This window comes from Parasteatoda tepidariorum, chromosome 9, assembly GCF_982258835.1.
Source record: "Parasteatoda tepidariorum strain Cologne lab strain chromosome 9, Ptep-v5.0, whole genome shotgun sequence".
Taxonomy (NCBI): Eukaryota; Metazoa; Arthropoda; class Arachnida; order Araneae; family Theridiidae; genus Parasteatoda; species Parasteatoda tepidariorum.
Genome location: NC_141763.1, coordinates 39,452,111 through 39,469,994, shown reverse-complemented (window position 1 = coordinate 39,469,994; position 17,884 = coordinate 39,452,111). Strand labels below are relative to the sequence as shown.

Here is a 17,884-nt window from a genome sequence, read left to right as displayed (position 1 = left end):
AGAAAAGATATTAGAACATTACCATCTTGTACTTCTTCGGCACACATCTCAAGCACTTGTTCATAAGTAGTTTCTTCATCAGTAGGTGGTATAAGCTTATATTCTTTTTGAATACTCTTACGCCTTTTCTTTAAAAAAAAAATGAAAACAGTTAAAATGTAAAATAACAGTCGGAAGATAAATTTGCACTACATATAATTAAATAACTGAGTGGATGAAAGGTCAAGTGACACCATAATGGATTAGAGCAAATAAGCTTTGAAGTTTATATGTTACTCATTTTTGTTACTTCACTTAATTTCTAAATTTTCAGTATGTGTGAAAAAAATGTATGAAATTTTTGGATTACTATATCAATTTGGGTCTAACTCTTTTATAAACTTCTTTTCATTAAGAATTTTAAATGATCTATAAACGTGATTGGTTTAAAATAAAACTGAAAAAAAAATCAGGAATATATTCTTGAAATAAAATTTAAAATCTTAGTTTTCTCAATTTGGAACAAAATGGTATTACATTTTATTTAAACTTAGTGGCATGAAAACATTTCAAAAATGATTTGCAGACTTCATGAACTCAATAGTCACAGAATAGGTGCTTTACTGGTATTTATTGCTTAAGTTAGGAAGTCTTTGAAATAGAATAAATTCAAGAAAAAAATTACAAATTAAAGTATAACTAAGGCTAAGTAAATTTATCTTAATAATTTTTATGAAAAAATAATCTATAATTATTCGGGAATACTAAAAGTGCTCAAAAATTTTATTGTAAATTAGCAATTTCATACAAAGAAAAAAGATTTCATAAATTTATAATTTTTTTTCAACTTATAGTGAGAGATTTACATAGGTTGTCCCTTGACTGTTGCCAAATGCAACTTCAAAAATACTCAGAGTGTCAGTTAATTACTTCATGCACTGACTGTTGGAATCAAAAGACAGTAAAATAAATAAATGTAATACAGTTGAATAAAACTAAAATAAGAACATTAAAAAAAAAAATTATTAAAAAATGCTACTTAAACTTATCATACATTCAGCTCTTTAATTATGCGTGGTAATTATGGTTTATAAAAAGTAAAAATACTAAATCATTATATTTTTTTAAGTGGCTGCATTTTTTTTTTGTTGTTGTTGCAGTAATGACTTAAAATAAGATATCTAAATGAATAGCAAAAGAAAGGACTACTATTTAAATGCTTGATTAAAAATATTTACTGCTATATATACAACATTGTAACATAATATTCATTAAATATATGGATGTAAAAAAGAACTTTGATAATGATCTAAAACAAATTAAAAGTAGTTAATTTTAGGTAAAGCTAACACATTTTGAGACTGAGAACAGTGCCTGCTGAAGATTAAGGTATTCAAACTAATAAAACCTAATGCTGTAAACTATTTTAAATAATTGCTAGATAGTTAAACAAGTACATTATTAGACATAAGGAGTTACATAATATTTATTTCAACCAAATGAAATCTTTGGGATTAAAACAAAAACAAAATAGTAAAAAATACAATTTACATACTACAGTAGAAGATCTATATAATGCAATCCTATAAATCCCAATTTTCCGTAAACTACATTGACTTAATGGGTGTAAACAATGAAAATTGCAGTTAAGAAATTTTTGTAACTAAGCAAGAACTAATAACATTTATATCATTTGCTAAAATAAAAGTTAACAATTTCAAAACCTACGCAGCAATTGATAAAATTGTCTGTTAGTCATAATACTTTTAAAAATTTAAATTTTTTTCTGGCAACAATACTCAAGTGCATTTTTTTGTATTTTTAATTATTTGTATCTAAAAACCATTTTAAGATTTATCTCTGTTCCAGACTATAATTGCAACACTTAGTTTAAAGGAATGATCTATAAGACACAAAGCCTTGCATTATGAAGATCTTCTACTTCTTTTACCTAACTCATATAGTATTTGTTTTTCATTGATCCAACAAGAAAAAAATCTTTAATAAAAGTTTGTTTTAGATGTTTCTGGTTCAACAGTTCTTAATAATGCATTTTTAATTCATTTAAATCCATTTTCATCTTTATCAGTGAGATAAAAGTGACTTAGCTTCGATTCCTGAATCAATGTTGGAAATTCTACAAATGAGTTAAAAATCATCTATCAGGGTAGGCAAAAATATTTTTTTAAATAATAATTATTATTTTTTTAATAATTCAAACCAGATTTTTTGTACGTACACCAATCAGTGGTTTCTCTGATAAAATTAATAATGCTCAATATTATTTAAAAACAATAATATAACCAAAGCATTTAGTATTTCAAACTAAAAGAGTTAGAATCATTATAGTATAAATATAACAAATTAATCACTGCAAAAATAAAATCATCTTAGTTTTTATTCAAGCTCAATACTTTGACGAATTTATAATAGAATATAAGGAAAAAGATCAAATTTGTCAATTAGATATCAAGTGAAAAATAACTATACATCAGAAAACATAAAAAACAAACAAACAATTATTCTAAATTACTTATTGCAGGGAAAGTACTTTCCTGTTATTTAGAAAGTACTTTAAAAGTATTTTAATTTAAATAAACATAAAACTAAACTGTTACACTTGAACTATGCTTATTAAATAGCACATAAAACATACAGCTATTTAAAGATACAATATAAAAGTTTTATTCCTCTATGATCCACAATTAGTATTTTTAACTCTATTTTGAAAAGAGAATAATAAATTTACACAAATTACTCCCTCATTATTTCTCTGGATAAAACCTACAATGTTAATCAGTTAGATCAAACTAACAAATTCCAACCAACCATTCCCAGAAACTATTTAAAATTATTTTAAATAATTTTTTTTTACTTGAATCACTGAGTTTTTTCTTTATAATAAAAATGCAACTTGATAGATCAATAACATTAAAAGAAAAAATTAAGTGATTTAAACACTATTTAAATCACTTTACCACTGGTTTAAAATTCATATATGTAAAATACCTCCCTGAAGTAAGCATGATACATAGATTATGGTATTATTTAGATATCTGGTTTCACTGAGCTCTTAATAAAAGAGACTTCGTTGCAATACACAATAAAGAACTCTTAATAATGAGTCATAATGACTCGTAATATTCCATCTCTTTATTCCATCATTTTCATTATAACAAACATTCACATCCAAAATTATACATCCAAAATATATATACATAAATGTGGAACGTCTTGAAGGGATTTAAAGAGCTTCTTCAGATTCAAAATTACTGCTCATGTCTGATTAAGAGTGTTTGGCTTAAAGGGGTCGTATATAATGGTTTTTATTCATACAAGATTGTCAGGGATTTAAAAAATTATCTGCGATGTGAGGAGATTTGTTGTGGAGTGTTGGTTAGGCAAGGTTTCACTGAATAACAAAATTTTTCTTACCAATAAAACAAATTACCAGACTAATATTTTTGGCAACAATAAACAAAAGCTTTATTTTTTAAATTGTGCATAAGAAATGAGTATACTCCTTAAATAAGGAAGAATCACAAGAATTATCATAGAAAAATATTTTGTTTCCTTCATAAGTATACTTACTGATCTTAATGGACTACCATTTACTCTTGAAAATTTTGGAGTAGAGATACTGGCACTGACAACCGATTTCCTTCTTCGCTGTTCTCTGTAAAGTTCTTCTCTTCTGAGAACAGCAAAGTGATCAACTTTCAAATATGTTGCATAATGTAAAGCAATATGTCCACACAATGACAGAAATCTTGACAAATGGACACTCGGGACATTAAACTTCTCAGGAGTACCTATTTCATGTACATAAAAACAATAAATGATAAAATGTTAAACATAAATTTTGTCCATATATTGATGATAACACGGCATGAAATTTTAGTTCTAAAGTAATAACCTAACTAAAATTATTGCTCACCACTGCTTTTACAAAAAATATAAACAACTTTCAAAATGTTAATAGGAGTAGTATAAAGAACTTTTTAGTAACCAAAATCAAAAAAATGTAGAAGACGAAAAACTGAAATACATTTGTCACTTAATAGCACTGATATTAGTTTAGAAGAAGTTTTAATGGTTCCAATATTATCTACATATTATTAAAATAAAAACACAAAATAAGGATGACCATAAACGTTTTCCTACTTTAAAGACTTAATATTTGTATACTGCTGCTTCTACACAACAAAATATATGCCACTTTCAGGCGTAGCAACAATCTTTATTGGGGAGGGCAAGAGGAGGCTATTTTTAGAAATTCTGAGCAAATCATCAAGTGTCTCAGTCTTCAGAGTTTCTGTAAGCTGTTTTCAGTCTATTTTTTTCTTAAATTTTTGCCAAATCTTTCTCGTTAATTTGGTGTTCGTTCAGTTTATTTTAGCTGTGTGAAAGCAAAATAACGCTAAAAAAACCCTCATAGATAATTTACACTTCTCAGAAGTATATAACTTCTTAATTGCTTAGAAACAGTAAATTTTAAAGAGGTTGAACTTTGGTTTTAATTAAATTTTCAATTACCTTCACTGTTAGCTTCGTCAGTAAATACAAAATATCTACTCAGCTGATCAGCAATTTGTGGAGTGATTTCTGAACACAAAGATGCAGGTTCCTCAATAAGAGCAAATATAGCACACACTGCTTCATTTGCCATAGGTGTCCACTTATCATCATTATTGTTTGTGATACCTGTAAAGATTATTTCTTAGATAAAATGATATACATAAATTTAAAAAAATACAGAGTGGAAAGAAAAAAAAATAATGAGTGCAAATGGGGTGAAAAATGTAATATAAAAACAGTGACGCGAATATGGGAATTTTTTAATAATGAGTAATATTAAAAATTTTTTGATGATGGTTATAAATTTTTGCGAACAGCATTTGTCCGTTTGTTTAAATTATGTATAACTGGTATTAAATATTCATCACTTATGTAATACTTTTTGATTAAAAAAAAAAGGATTATCTTAAACAGTAAGTTAATGGGAAAAACAATTTACACTGCATATGTGACATTTTTTGGCAATTCCATGTTTGATAAAACATATAAAAATACTTGAATACATGGAAAATTATTTTAAGAAGTGACAAATAAATAAGTTTAAAATACTTACTTTAATATATTTTCATTAAAACAATAGCACAGATTTTTACATTACTTTCAAGCTTTTCTAAACAATATATTTCTTTTTCTAAAACTCTTACGCACAGAAATATAACTTAATTTATTTATGCCATTATTTAAGTACTAGTGGACTGTGCCCCTGCTCGCCGACCCCCGAAAATTGCTACGCAATCTTATATGGCTTGCTTCGCAAACTATGCTCGCTACTAACTTGGGTACATTGCAAATGCACAAACTTCTAAGAATTCAAAACAATAATTCAAATACATATAACAACTTTTTTTAAAAAAAATTACATCTTTTTAGTAAATACTAAGTCATTAAAATAAATTTGAATTCAAATAAATGACATGTAATTCGTTAAACCTATTAGAAATGTGCTATAGTATAAAATCTTAAAGCGTAACAGCACGACTGAGACTTATTTTTCAATGAATTACTAATAACATTAATAAAACAAATAAATTCGTGATATAAATCGAAAATCGTCATATAAATTTGTAATATATAAATTCATGAAAAAAAAGCGCTTTCGATACAATACTAAGTTGAGATCTATCGACAAAGACTACTCACTTCTGCCTAGTTTAATAGTATGAGATTGCCGCAGCTGATAGGGTGAATTTCAGAAAAGATCATATTTGGTGAGAATGTTCTCTCTGGTTATTTCAGTTTTCGTTTCTAAAAGTGCTATATGTTGAGCCATCTCAACTAGATTTGGCATGTGACATTTTTAGCGGCAATCATTGGTCGATTTTCTAGCATTGCCATTCGGGGAGTTGTAATGAGGTTTTTTTTCGTCGCTATGTAAGAGAAATATATATATAGATATTGTCAAGTACTCACCTCTTTTTTATACGCTCATCTTAATTATTGTATTTGTAAACATCTAGATGTAAGTGTTAGATCGGCTTGGTTATGTTGCAAAAAATATTTTTTAAAAATTTTTACAGAAAACTTTTGAAATAATATATGTAAATTCCTATCATTAGACAGAATGATAAATTGACTCTAAAATTGCTACTGTGAATTAAGTTTTAAATTAATTGTAACCCCTTAAAGATTAGGTTCGAGAACTAACCATTTACAAATTACACTGTATGTATACATCTTTTTTAAAATTATATATATATATATATATATATATATATATATATATATATATATATATATATATATATATATATATGCATAGACAAATATTTTTCTTTTTATTAAGAAAATAATTATACTTTTTTATTAACATTACAGTTGTTAACAGTTGACAGTTAACAGTTGTTAACAGTTAACAGTTCTGTTAACATTACAGTTGTGACAAGCTAAGATAACAAATTATAGGTATCAGGAAAATAAGCTGTTACAATTAAACAAATGTATGAAGAGAATCTGGTGTCAAACATTATAACGCTAATTAAGAAAAAAAAAAGAAATGAAGTCCAGGAATTAAAGCTATTATTTATATCTATCAATTTTAAAATAAGTTAGAAAAGTCACAATGTAGAAATTAAATTGGAAACAATAAATATGCAATATACAACTAAATATTAGTAAACAGAGAAAAATTTAAATTTTTAAACTAACTTTAAAAATTAAATTACAAGAATTATTTTAAATGAACTACAATGACATCTACCTGATTGAAAAAAAAAATGAAAAGTGAAATAGTATTTAGAATACTATTCAAAATTAGATATTACAGTTCTATTATTTTCTAAGAGTGATTAATGATAAGAAGTATGCTTAATGTGTTGAACCATAGGTTAATGGAGATAAACCTTGTTGTATTTCTTGTATGTTTCCAAAGGCATTTATTTTTTTTTTTTCAAAAATAAAAATCATTTGATTAAGATGATTGCAATTAGATTGATTTAAATCAACAAACCATGAAACAGTTGCATCCCTGCCATTTTTCAAACAAAGAAAATTCAGCCATACATTTATAGCTGTGCACTAAGACATAGATAGTTTGTAAACATGATACAAATAATAATGTTTTTAGTTTATTTGGAAATTTGGTTGTAATATAAACCAAGCTATTTCTTTTTACCTTGTGCAAACGATCATGTTTTTCACTAGTGAAATTAGTTTATTTATTTCACATAGGATTTATACAAAATTTATGACTAAGAACAGGATTTCGATGACGTTTGCATTTCTGAATTTTTAAAAAAATTTTTTTTTTAGATTTTATTTTTGCTATTTCTTTAGCTTTGGGTCATTTTTATTACATCAAATGCAAAATTTTTCTTAACATTTTACATTATAATTCACAATACCACCAATCAATCAGGTTAACCCATGCTTTGACATGAATGAATGTAATTTTAAAGAGGAAAAAATTGTTTAACATTTTTTCTTAAATAATAGGACACTTTTTGCATTTATGAGGAATTTGTTTGCATTTTTAAGGGTATTTATATGGTTTTTTAGGTCATAAAAATATGACTGTCATTTATGAATTTTTTACTCATTTAAAAGGAGACATGTTAGAGTGGATAAGAAATATTGTCCACCGAGAGAACAATGAATAAAGGTTATTGACAAGATTCTTTATTTTATACAAAATAATATTATTAAATTATAATATAATTGACTTTTAAACACTACTACTTACCTTCAATCAAAAGATGTTTAATTTTTTCAGCAATTATATGATCTTTTGGAAATCGAATTTCTAAATCAGATGGACGAATTGAGTCAAACTAAATAAAGAAAAGAAAATTTAACATTTGAATAAAAATTATTTTTAATAGTTTTTGTGTTCATTTCATTGTGCAGCATTCGACCAAGCAGTGAGAACAATGCTGCAGAATGCAGCAAGATCTAATTAAAGTTGTGGAATGGTAAATTCAGATAAGCTGCTTGCAAAAGGTAGTTAGTTTAAAAATATAAAATACATGTGATGTAGAAACTGTTTGAATTAAAAATATGAAGTTTATTTTGATTGAAAATTAAGATTCACATTAGTAATTTAACTAAGAACTGGAAAAAAATATAGTAATTAAAAAAAAAAAAAATCCGTTTTGCTATATTCACACAAATAGAAAATTAAATTAATAAGAAAATTTAAAAACATGTTAGGTGATTTTTTTCTTGTCTAAACTTTGATTTAAACCAGCTCAAATGTGATGAAGTTACATGGGAAAAGAATTCAACGTCCTTTCTCTATTTCGCTGTATTATAGTTAAAACATTTAAAACAAAATATTCACAGAACATAAAATTAACACACAGAGACATTTACCTTTCCTCTTTTATTCTTGTTGATTTGTTTTAGCACCTTTAATGAATGCATGGCTATTAGAAAGCTGTTTTCAGGATGTAATCCCCTTTCGACAATAGCATTCATATTTTGCAACACAAAACTAGGATTTACACTGTTAAAATAAAATATTCAAAAAATTAAATTCAAATTGACAAAAAACACCATTCTAACTCAAAGGGTCATTAAAAAGGAATATAAGTTTTAAAGTATTATGATTTGTACATTAAACACATTAAAAAAAAAAATTTTTTTTTCATGAAAAGCAATTTAGAGTCATTTTTTTTTCATAAAATTCTTATATTTTTAAAATGAAAATTTATTTATTTATTAAGAAATGTCAATTGTATATCTGTTATACTAACCTTTTGAAATATTTTATCAAAATCCTACTCAAATTGGTAGTTTTAAACAAAGGAATAGGCAAAGTTATAGAATTAGAGAAAATAGGTACATATAATAGATTTATTTTCGTACAATAAGAAAAATGTTTCAATATTTTTTCCTTTACAGAAATAATGTCTAGTGGTGTAAATAATAATGATTTGATTTCTGATTAAAATGTACTCCTTTAACAAGAAATCATAAAATAAAAAGAAACATTAATTAAAACTAATTAAAGAGCTATTGTTTCTCTAGTTAAAGATATTCAAAGGTAGTGGTGAGGTATGACATCAATGTAGTGTATACACGTGTTACTGATGTGGGTATGTATATATGGTATATATATACATACATGCAGGGTAGGGGTTTTGGACGTCCTAAACTGGTTCTGGACAGGACACGTGGGTTTTACTGTCTTAAACTGGGTAAAACTGTCCTAAACTGGGTAAAACTGTCCTAAACTGGGTTAAACTGTCTTAAAGTGCCCAAAACCTTGAACTTTGGTAAAATGTAAAAATTCTATAGGTGTAACCATTGTACACATAATAATTACATGTATCAATAAATATTTGATATTTTTTATACAATTTACTATAACTTATTAAAAGAAAATAATATAATAGGAAAAAGTTTATAATTTTTGAAGTTTCACAATTCATTGAACAACAAAAGTGAATAACTAATCCTTTAAATATAAATATGCTTTTAACACTGATAAATAATATTTTTGCATAAGGATAAATATGGCAATATTAAAAAATAATAATTTTTCTTAAAAAAAAAATACTAAATTTGTTCAAATATTAACCTTTTATTTTTCACAATATTTTTTTTTAAAAAATGTTATAATTCCTGCATCACAAGATGATAAAAAAGACATATATTTTTTAAAAAAAATGTTTTTTAAATATAAATATATCAGTTTAAATTGAAAATACAAAATAACTGAAAAATGTATTAACAGTTTTAGAGGGCATAACATCAGTTTCAGTTACTGACACTGGTGATGTATCACCACTATGCTAAAAGAATTGAACATGAATGAAATAAAAGTATTATTGAATAGTACTATAGATAAATAAACCTGTTTATGACAAACCAAGCACTTAGTCCCTAATATTTTAACCTGTATGGGAGGCCAAACTTCAGTTATGTATTACTGAATGAGAGGACCAATTGAACTTGATTACTGATTAATCTTACTTTGTTTAAATTAAAGAGTCAAACAATATTAATAAAACATTATACTTTTAAAAACAAATATTCTCTTGTATATTTAACTATCAATATGTTATTAGTTCTATGTTTATTTTACCTCTTAAATATTGTTCTGATAAAATTGTGACATAATTTGAGTAAAAGGGTTTTGGACAGTTTAAGACAGTTTTGGACAGGATGGTTTAAACCGTGGATTAATCCATTCTGTCCTAAACCTTGCCAACCCTGTGCATATGGTATGTATATGTTACTGGGGCTCCTCCCGTCATTCAGGGCTACAGGCATCCAGCCTATTTTTCCATACTCCATCATCCTCTTTTGCCAAGTTTTTCTTTTATTGTAGTGATGTTTGCTCTTTCAAAATTTAAAAATCATGCCAAAAAATTTTGCATTTCCAATTTTCTTCAGTGCGTATACAATAAATAAAAAATATACTTTGTTCAATAATTTGAATTTTTTAATAGTAGCAAAACTTTACTAATACTACCACTTATGAACATAACTTATGAATGTGTTTTATCAGAATATGATGGTAGAACAATTTTTCAAAAAGTTAATTTATTTTTTATTACACAGAACAAATAGTATGTGGTAAGAAACACTAACCTTGCTATCATGCCTAACAATATCAGAATAGATACTTTTTCTTCATCAGAAGAATCAGAATTCACAAAGTTTGTCCAAAGTATGCTCGACATGGAGGCAGGGATTTCGCCAAGAGCACAAAAGTGTTGCACCTAAATCAAAATACAGAAAAACTTTTCATTTAAATTTTATTTCACTTTTATACACTCAGAGTACAATGACATTACTTACAAAAGCTTCTAAATTAACCAAGTCATCCATAGTTGCATTCCTTAACATGAGTAACAGGTTCTTGGCTATGTTTGCAACATCTCTAAGAGGCAAAAATAGCATTTAGAAATTTTAGAGTTCATTACCAGAAAATGTACAGGGTGACACAGGAAAACGGAAATTCATGCAATTAAAAACATAGTTTGTACTAATAAACACTAGTTGTTGTTGTTCATTTACGTCGCACTAGAGCTGCACAATGGGCTATTGGCGACGGTCTGGGAAACATCCCTGAGGATGATCCGAAGACATGCCATCACAATTTTGATCCTCTGCGGAGGGGATGGCACCCCCGCTTCGGTAGCCCGACGACCTGCACGCGAAGTCGAGCACTTTACGGTAGAACAGTTTAACGAGGACCAATACCACACACCCTCGGTCCCTACGCAGGCTGATCCAAGTGGTCACCCACCCGCACACTGACCGCAGCCAGTGATGCTTGTCTTCGGTGATCTGCTGGGAACCGTGTCTTAACGATCAGTCCACTGCGGGACTAATAAACACTAGAAAAAATATTTTAAATAAATAGAAGTTTATGTATACAGTATGCCATTTATGTTTTCATGTGAAAAATCATATATTGGCTTTTATATATTTAAGGTGAGATGGGAAATGCATATCCCCCGACCTAGTCTAGTTTTTAGTCCACTGCGGGACTAATAAACACTAGAAAAAATATTTTAAATAAATAGAAGTTTATGTATACAGTATGCCATTTATGTTTTCATGTGAAAAATCATATATTGGCTTTTATATATTTAAGGTGAGATGGCAGGGCTCCCACTCAATTTTTAATAAAAAATTCAAGGACTTTTCAATGACTTTCAAGGACCTAAAATCAAATTTTTCAAGGACCTATTCGGCATTGTTATATGCTAAAGTACATGTCAACCAGATTTTACCCTGCCTAGAAATTGTATATTTTTAAATCACAATGACAACAAAAAAAAATATTTATTAAATTTACCAGCTAATAATACAAATGGTTGATAGTTAGATAGCTGTTTCAAATCACTTTAAAAAAATTTCAATTAACAAAAAAAAAAAAAAAAAAACTCCAATTGACATAGGATACTAGCCAACATTTAAAACTAGCATGAGCGAAACGTTATGAAAAATTTAATGAAGTGAATTAGAATTAATGAAACTGAATGAATGTATAATGCATATTACATTAGCGTGAATTTTAAAATTTAGTGAATATACCTAATTTTCACCAAGCGTAATTTTTAAATCGCATTTATACGAATCTAGATATACTATATGTGAATCAAAATTATAAGAAAGGTAAAGTCTTGAAGATTGCGTAAATCACGTAGCACAGTGTGTGATTTGTACATTAAAGTGGAATTGTGGCAAATGTTTTTTTTAAATCGGAATATGAATAGCAAATGATAGAAAACGCACAAACTAACAAGACATAAATCAAAATGTGAGATACATAAATCACTTTAATGTGAATTCTGCGAGATTAGCTAATAGTTTTCATGTGAATAGTGATCATTATGATGTAAATAGCAATTTGTGATTCGAAAGGTTCTTAATATAGAACAGCTATGTGTAATCCTTAAATCATTTTGATAAGAATTGTTGGCAGTAATTCTTAAATTTCTCTTTTATGAATCGCAATGTGATTTGTAAACTACTAGAAAGAGAATTGTGAGGCATGATTCTGAAATTACTTAAATACGCATCACGTTATATATTTCAGAAATAACTTTAATTGAAATCATGATATGTGATTGATAAATCACTTAATGGGAATCATGATGTGTGAATTATAAAATACATTAATATGAATACTGATGAGTAATTTGCAAATCGATATGTGATTCCTTAATCACTTTCAGTTAAACCACAATTCGTAGAACCTTTTATATGAATTCTGATCTGTATATCAAGAATTAGTTTAATGTGAATCACGATGCTTATTCATAATCAATGAAACCTGTAGTATCAAATTTTATTCATTAGCAGTAAAACCTAAATGTAAAAATTTGATTAAATGATATAAAATTAATCATCTTTCGTACGTAAATTAAAAGAACAAATAGGATAACAATATTAACCTGTCGTAATAATTTCAAATCAATTAAACACTATAGATCACTCGCAAACTAATGACTACAAAACCTAAAATTTGCTAGAAATTTCAGCTTTCAAAACATCAGAGAGATAAACAATAATTTGGTTTGAAAAATCCAGGAGAAAAAAATTTTGCATCTTCTTTAAAACTCCTTTTCACTTCAAGTATTAAAAATTGCATCAATCTTAATTTCAATAATTTTTTTACTACTTTTTTGAAGAAAAATTAGTAGTATTTTAATACCTAAAAAATCAAGTACTTTTCAAGTACCCTATGGCAGAATTCAAGGACTTTACAGGGCCCTGATTTTTTTAAAACCAAATTCAAGGACTTTCAAGGTTTTTCAAGTACCGTGGGAACCCTGGATGGGAAATGCATATCCCCCGACCTAGTCTAGTTTTTAACCCCTTAACTGCCTCTGGCGTATATATACGTCTCGGTCAGAGGATGAATTAACTGCAGCAGGCATACATATACGCTTTCCCGAAGTACGCTGCTTTGCATTGCGCTGCTATAAATAGAACTACACCCCCTACTTCAGAATGCAGTAAAATGACGCAGAGAGTGTTTGCTTTGCGAATGTATTACTAATTTCGGAGGAGGGGGAATGGGAAAAGGATGTTATAGAAAAGTGATATCGTATTAATCGCTTGTGTGTATTTATTTGAGTAAGGTCGGGTTTATTCTTTTTTCACTTTCGTTTCCTGTAGGTATTTGGTGCTTTTTATTCTTTCCATCAACGTCTTCAAAGAAAAATGCATTGCGAAAATGTGCTGTTTGTTCAAGAAAAAAAAATCTTCGTGAATCCCGCTATCAGTGCGATGAATCTTATGTTGGTTTATGTATCTAATCATGTTTCAGGATTAATCATACAACAGCTAAGTTTTAACATCTTTTATATTGTATTTTTATTATTTAATTTAAATTTTGTATTTTCTTTCTTTCCTTTTTCTTGTCTTGTAAAAGTAAACTGTTTTTAAATTGTAAAGCGTGGATCGTTTCCCCCCACCAAAACACCGTGTAAGAAAGTGCACTTGAGCGAAAAATGGTGGCACTGGGGAGTGAATCATGTTAATTTTAATCGGCAGTTAAGGGCTCTGTTTTCTATGTTTTTGTGGACATGTCAAAAACAGCACATAAATTTGAAGGTCAGAAGATGTGAATAGTATCTAAAGAGATAACAACAAACCTCTTTTCTTCTACTTCTGTGAGATACAGAGCTTTAAATGCTTTCAAAGCTGCATCTCTAATAGGCAACTCAATCGACCACACTAAATTCAGTATTTCCCGAACACCAGCTTCTAATCCATTCACTAGGCTGCCAGATGCTGTAGTCAGGAACTCTATAGCTTCTAATACATCAGTTTGGGTAGATGAGTGAAGCAGAGTACATATAGGTTGAACTACACCGTGAATAACCTCTGCAAAATTCAAGGTGTTCTAAAAATAAAATAAAAACACATCAATTCCAAAACCACAAAGTCACTTTACAACAAACAAATAATATATTAAAAATAAAATGAAATAAAGTTTTTAAAATATATCTTTATTTTTAAGTGAATTCAAACAGAAAATAATTTTATTCCTATCACAATTAAAATGAAAAATGTGGGGAACTGAACATCCCTCTCGAAGGACATGGGGGGAATTTTCAATGAAGATAGAAGTGATAGATATGTTTGATAAAAATTTGAATACAAAGTTCCGATTATCAGAGTTTCTGCTTAAATCTAGCAATCAAATATTTCAAGGATTTTTGTGCTCTAGTTTAATTTTTGCTTTCAAAACTACCGCCGAAAAAAAAACAACTTAACTTCAACTACCAAACACCGAGGAAATCGAAATCCAAAAACTTCATCCAATGAAATTATTGCTAATATCGTCAATAATGAAAATGAATCTAGCAAAGATGATTAAGACAGTGATGATGAAAATCAACAAATAAAAAATCTCTCATACATATGGACTAAAAGCTATTGAAAGTGCCATCGAATGTATCGAACAACAAAAGGCGGCACAAGCCTTCCTGTTATCCCAAAAAAAGTGGTGAAACATTGCTGCAGGAAAGTGCCAAAGTAACGTAAAACAAAAAACGATTAAGGACTTTCTTAAGTAAAAACTCTTCAATTCTCTTAAAGTATACTCTTTAAGTGTTTTTAAGTAAACTTTTTAATTATAATATGAAGTGTATGTGGTGTACTCGAATAAATTTTGCAATTGCTTTAACCGAGTGTTTCCCAAGCTATCCATATTAATTCAGATAATCGGGACTCTATGGTACTTGTTTGCTTCTTTTTCATCTACTTGAAAACTTCAGTTTTCTTCTAACAGTAACTAATAAAGACAAGAAACTAAAAAGTTTTGTGCCAGTCAGTTTATGTTATAAAGTGATCAAAAATGTAGTTTGAGATAAAAGATAAATTTTGCTTACAAGTCTTTATTGTGACTTACATTGTCTTCAGGCAGAAGTTGAAATTTAAGCACTTCAGTTGGTCGGAAAACTTATTATAATTCTAACTTATTTCATTCTAATTTATTAGAGATTTTTTCTGTGCTGTTCATTGTGCTAAACCCTGTTAAACCCTGTTTGTAGCCATTTAGAAATGATTAATATTAGTATTGCCATAAGGCACAAAGCTTCTATTATCAAAATTTGATTTTCTAACTAGTGGAAAATGGTCTAAATGTCAGTAGCAAGAACACATTGTCACAAAAAAGGCGAGTTAATAAAAATAAACACTCTCTTATAATTAAAAATAAATAATTTCAAAATTAAAATGTAGGAGCTTATTAAAGTAGAATAATTTTAGAATTGAAAGCAGTGTTTTATAATTAATAAGAGCAAATTTATGTATTAAAATATCTTGCTTTTTTATTTCAGTGATATTAATTTTTAATTATTAGCTATTTTACAAAAATTGTAACAATATATTTTTAACTATTTTCTTTCCTGCTATTTTCCTACGGAGATTGATTTATATTTTTGCGACGGTTTTATTAATTTGTCATTCAAAGATTTCATTTTATTTATTCTCCAATAGGCTTTTCTTGTTGATTTAATTTATGAGGGTTGCCAGCTTTTTTTTTATAATTTTAATCCCCCCTTTTGTCATTCATAATACTGGAATAGAGGTCATTCTTTTACAAAGTTTATTGATTTAACTAAAAGATAAAATTCATAGATCTTTCCAATGCAAGTTGAGGGCAACATTTGGTGTCTCAGATTAATAATTAAGGAAGGGCTTTGGATCAGAGCACCACTCCTTATTTGGAGATGCTATTTTTTTCTTCTTCCTCATTGGACAAGAGAATTTTTGTTACCTTATGTGAATTTTGCTAATTTGTGTGATTCAAAAATGTTTAAGATCTCCTACAGTAATGTGAAAAGTTTCGAGTAGCAAGGATACAGTGAATATGTGATCAGGAAATCAAACAGTGTTATAAAACAAGCCAATAAAAAAAAGATTATTTACCTTGGATAAAAAATAATTTTTCCAAAAAAGAATAAATCTATTTGAATTTAGAATGCAGCATAATAATATTAAATAATTTAATTACAAATATTACAATACAAAACTAGAAGCATAGTACAAATCTGTTTATTTCTAAAAAACTTAGAAAATAAAAAGATAAAACTAATTTTGAATATTGGAAAAACTTTACGAGTGTCAGCATCTAGATAAAAAATTGCAAGTCTATAAAGGTTCAAAAATTGTTGCATTAATTTAATTAATTGAAAAATTCCTAACCAAAATTTAGAAATCAAATACCTTTAAGTATGCTACTAGAGCTTGTTTCTCCAAAATATCTGAATTATCCGTGGACGTCTTTTCTTGATTTTGCTCAGCATCACCCAATACCATTGCTTCATTTTCATTTTCTTCAGTGTTGCCTGAATTTTCTTTAGCTTTTTGTGAATCACCTTCCTCATCAGAGTCATCAAAAATTAAAGCTTTTTCTTTCTCTCCTATAAAATAAAGTTTTCAATTTTTAATTTTATTTATTAAAACTTTTTATTAGGTAACAAATCTGGAGCTTCTTTTCTTGTGCATGCACATCAGAGAAAATAAGTGATTGTTGTTTAAAGGTTTTCTGGCTAGAAAACTCAAAGATTTTGGTAATGAAATTCGATTGACCTACTCAGAGAACTTAGCCTCCTGATGCTAGACTCAGATAGAGATAAAACTATTTCGTAAAAATAAAACCTGTAATATAGCTGGGCAGTTTAACAAATTTCTTGCTAAGGTGGTTTGGTGTAAATAGGACAAACAAAATGTTATCATAAAAAACATGAAATACAAATACTAATCGCTCTGCTCAACATAATTGGACTTTCAATCATTTTGAGTCTTAATATACTAAAATCATTTAACATTTTTCTCCTGACATTTTTATGTTGCCACTGACCTAGAACTTCTAGTATTATTTTCCTAATTTTTAAAATTTTAATAATTTAGCTAATGGTTTTTCTAGCATCCCTTTTTCTTCTAATAATGTATACATTTTGATACCTCTGGTGTTCTCAGTCCCACACTTTATTTATTTATTATTTTTTGTTGTTTGATTAACTTTTTCAATCTTTTTCTCCCTTCCTCGATCTTGCAATTTTCTTCTACCCCTTAATGTTTCTCTCTTTCATTTCACAACAATAGTGAATTTGTTATTATTTAACATGAGAAAACATTTCATTCAGAAATTATTAATTTGATAATAGAAGTATTCTAAATGAATAAGGAATACGATAAATATTGAATTTATGAATTATAGAGTCATATACATAAGAGAAAAGAACAATGGAAAAAGAAATCAAAGATTGAATTGTTTTGAGTTTAATTAGCAAACAAATAATAATGAAAGAGACACAGAAAGTGAAAAAAAATGTCAAATAATAATAATAATTGCAAATCCATTTTTGACAAAAAATTTTCAAATAATTTTAACATCTTATTTTTATTAACA

General features: G+C 27.6%; 1 protein-coding gene across 3 annotated transcripts in view; it reads right to left on the bottom strand.

Moving 5' to 3' along the window:
* The window catches only part of Cap-D2 (CAP-D2 condensin subunit), a 57,481-nt gene that overhangs the window by 12,421 nt on the left and 27,176 nt on the right, over positions 1 to 17,884 (bottom strand). For all 3 annotated transcript variants that reach the window (XM_071186777.2, XM_071186778.2, XM_071186779.2), the window contains 9 exons: positions 16,696 to 16,892; positions 14,115 to 14,365; positions 10,801 to 10,882; positions 10,591 to 10,721; positions 8,365 to 8,497; positions 7,736 to 7,823; positions 4,516 to 4,683; positions 3,571 to 3,791; positions 23 to 128 (listed from right to left, as the gene is read on the bottom strand). In XM_071186777.2, the coding sequence (XP_071042878.2) occupies positions 23 to 128; positions 3,571 to 3,791; positions 4,516 to 4,683; positions 7,736 to 7,823; positions 8,365 to 8,497; positions 10,591 to 10,721; positions 10,801 to 10,882; positions 14,115 to 14,365; positions 16,696 to 16,892 (1,377 nt within the window). The remainder of the gene's footprint in view (positions 1 to 22; positions 129 to 3,570; positions 3,792 to 4,515; positions 4,684 to 7,735; positions 7,824 to 8,364; positions 8,498 to 10,590; positions 10,722 to 10,800; positions 10,883 to 14,114; positions 14,366 to 16,695; positions 16,893 to 17,884) is intronic.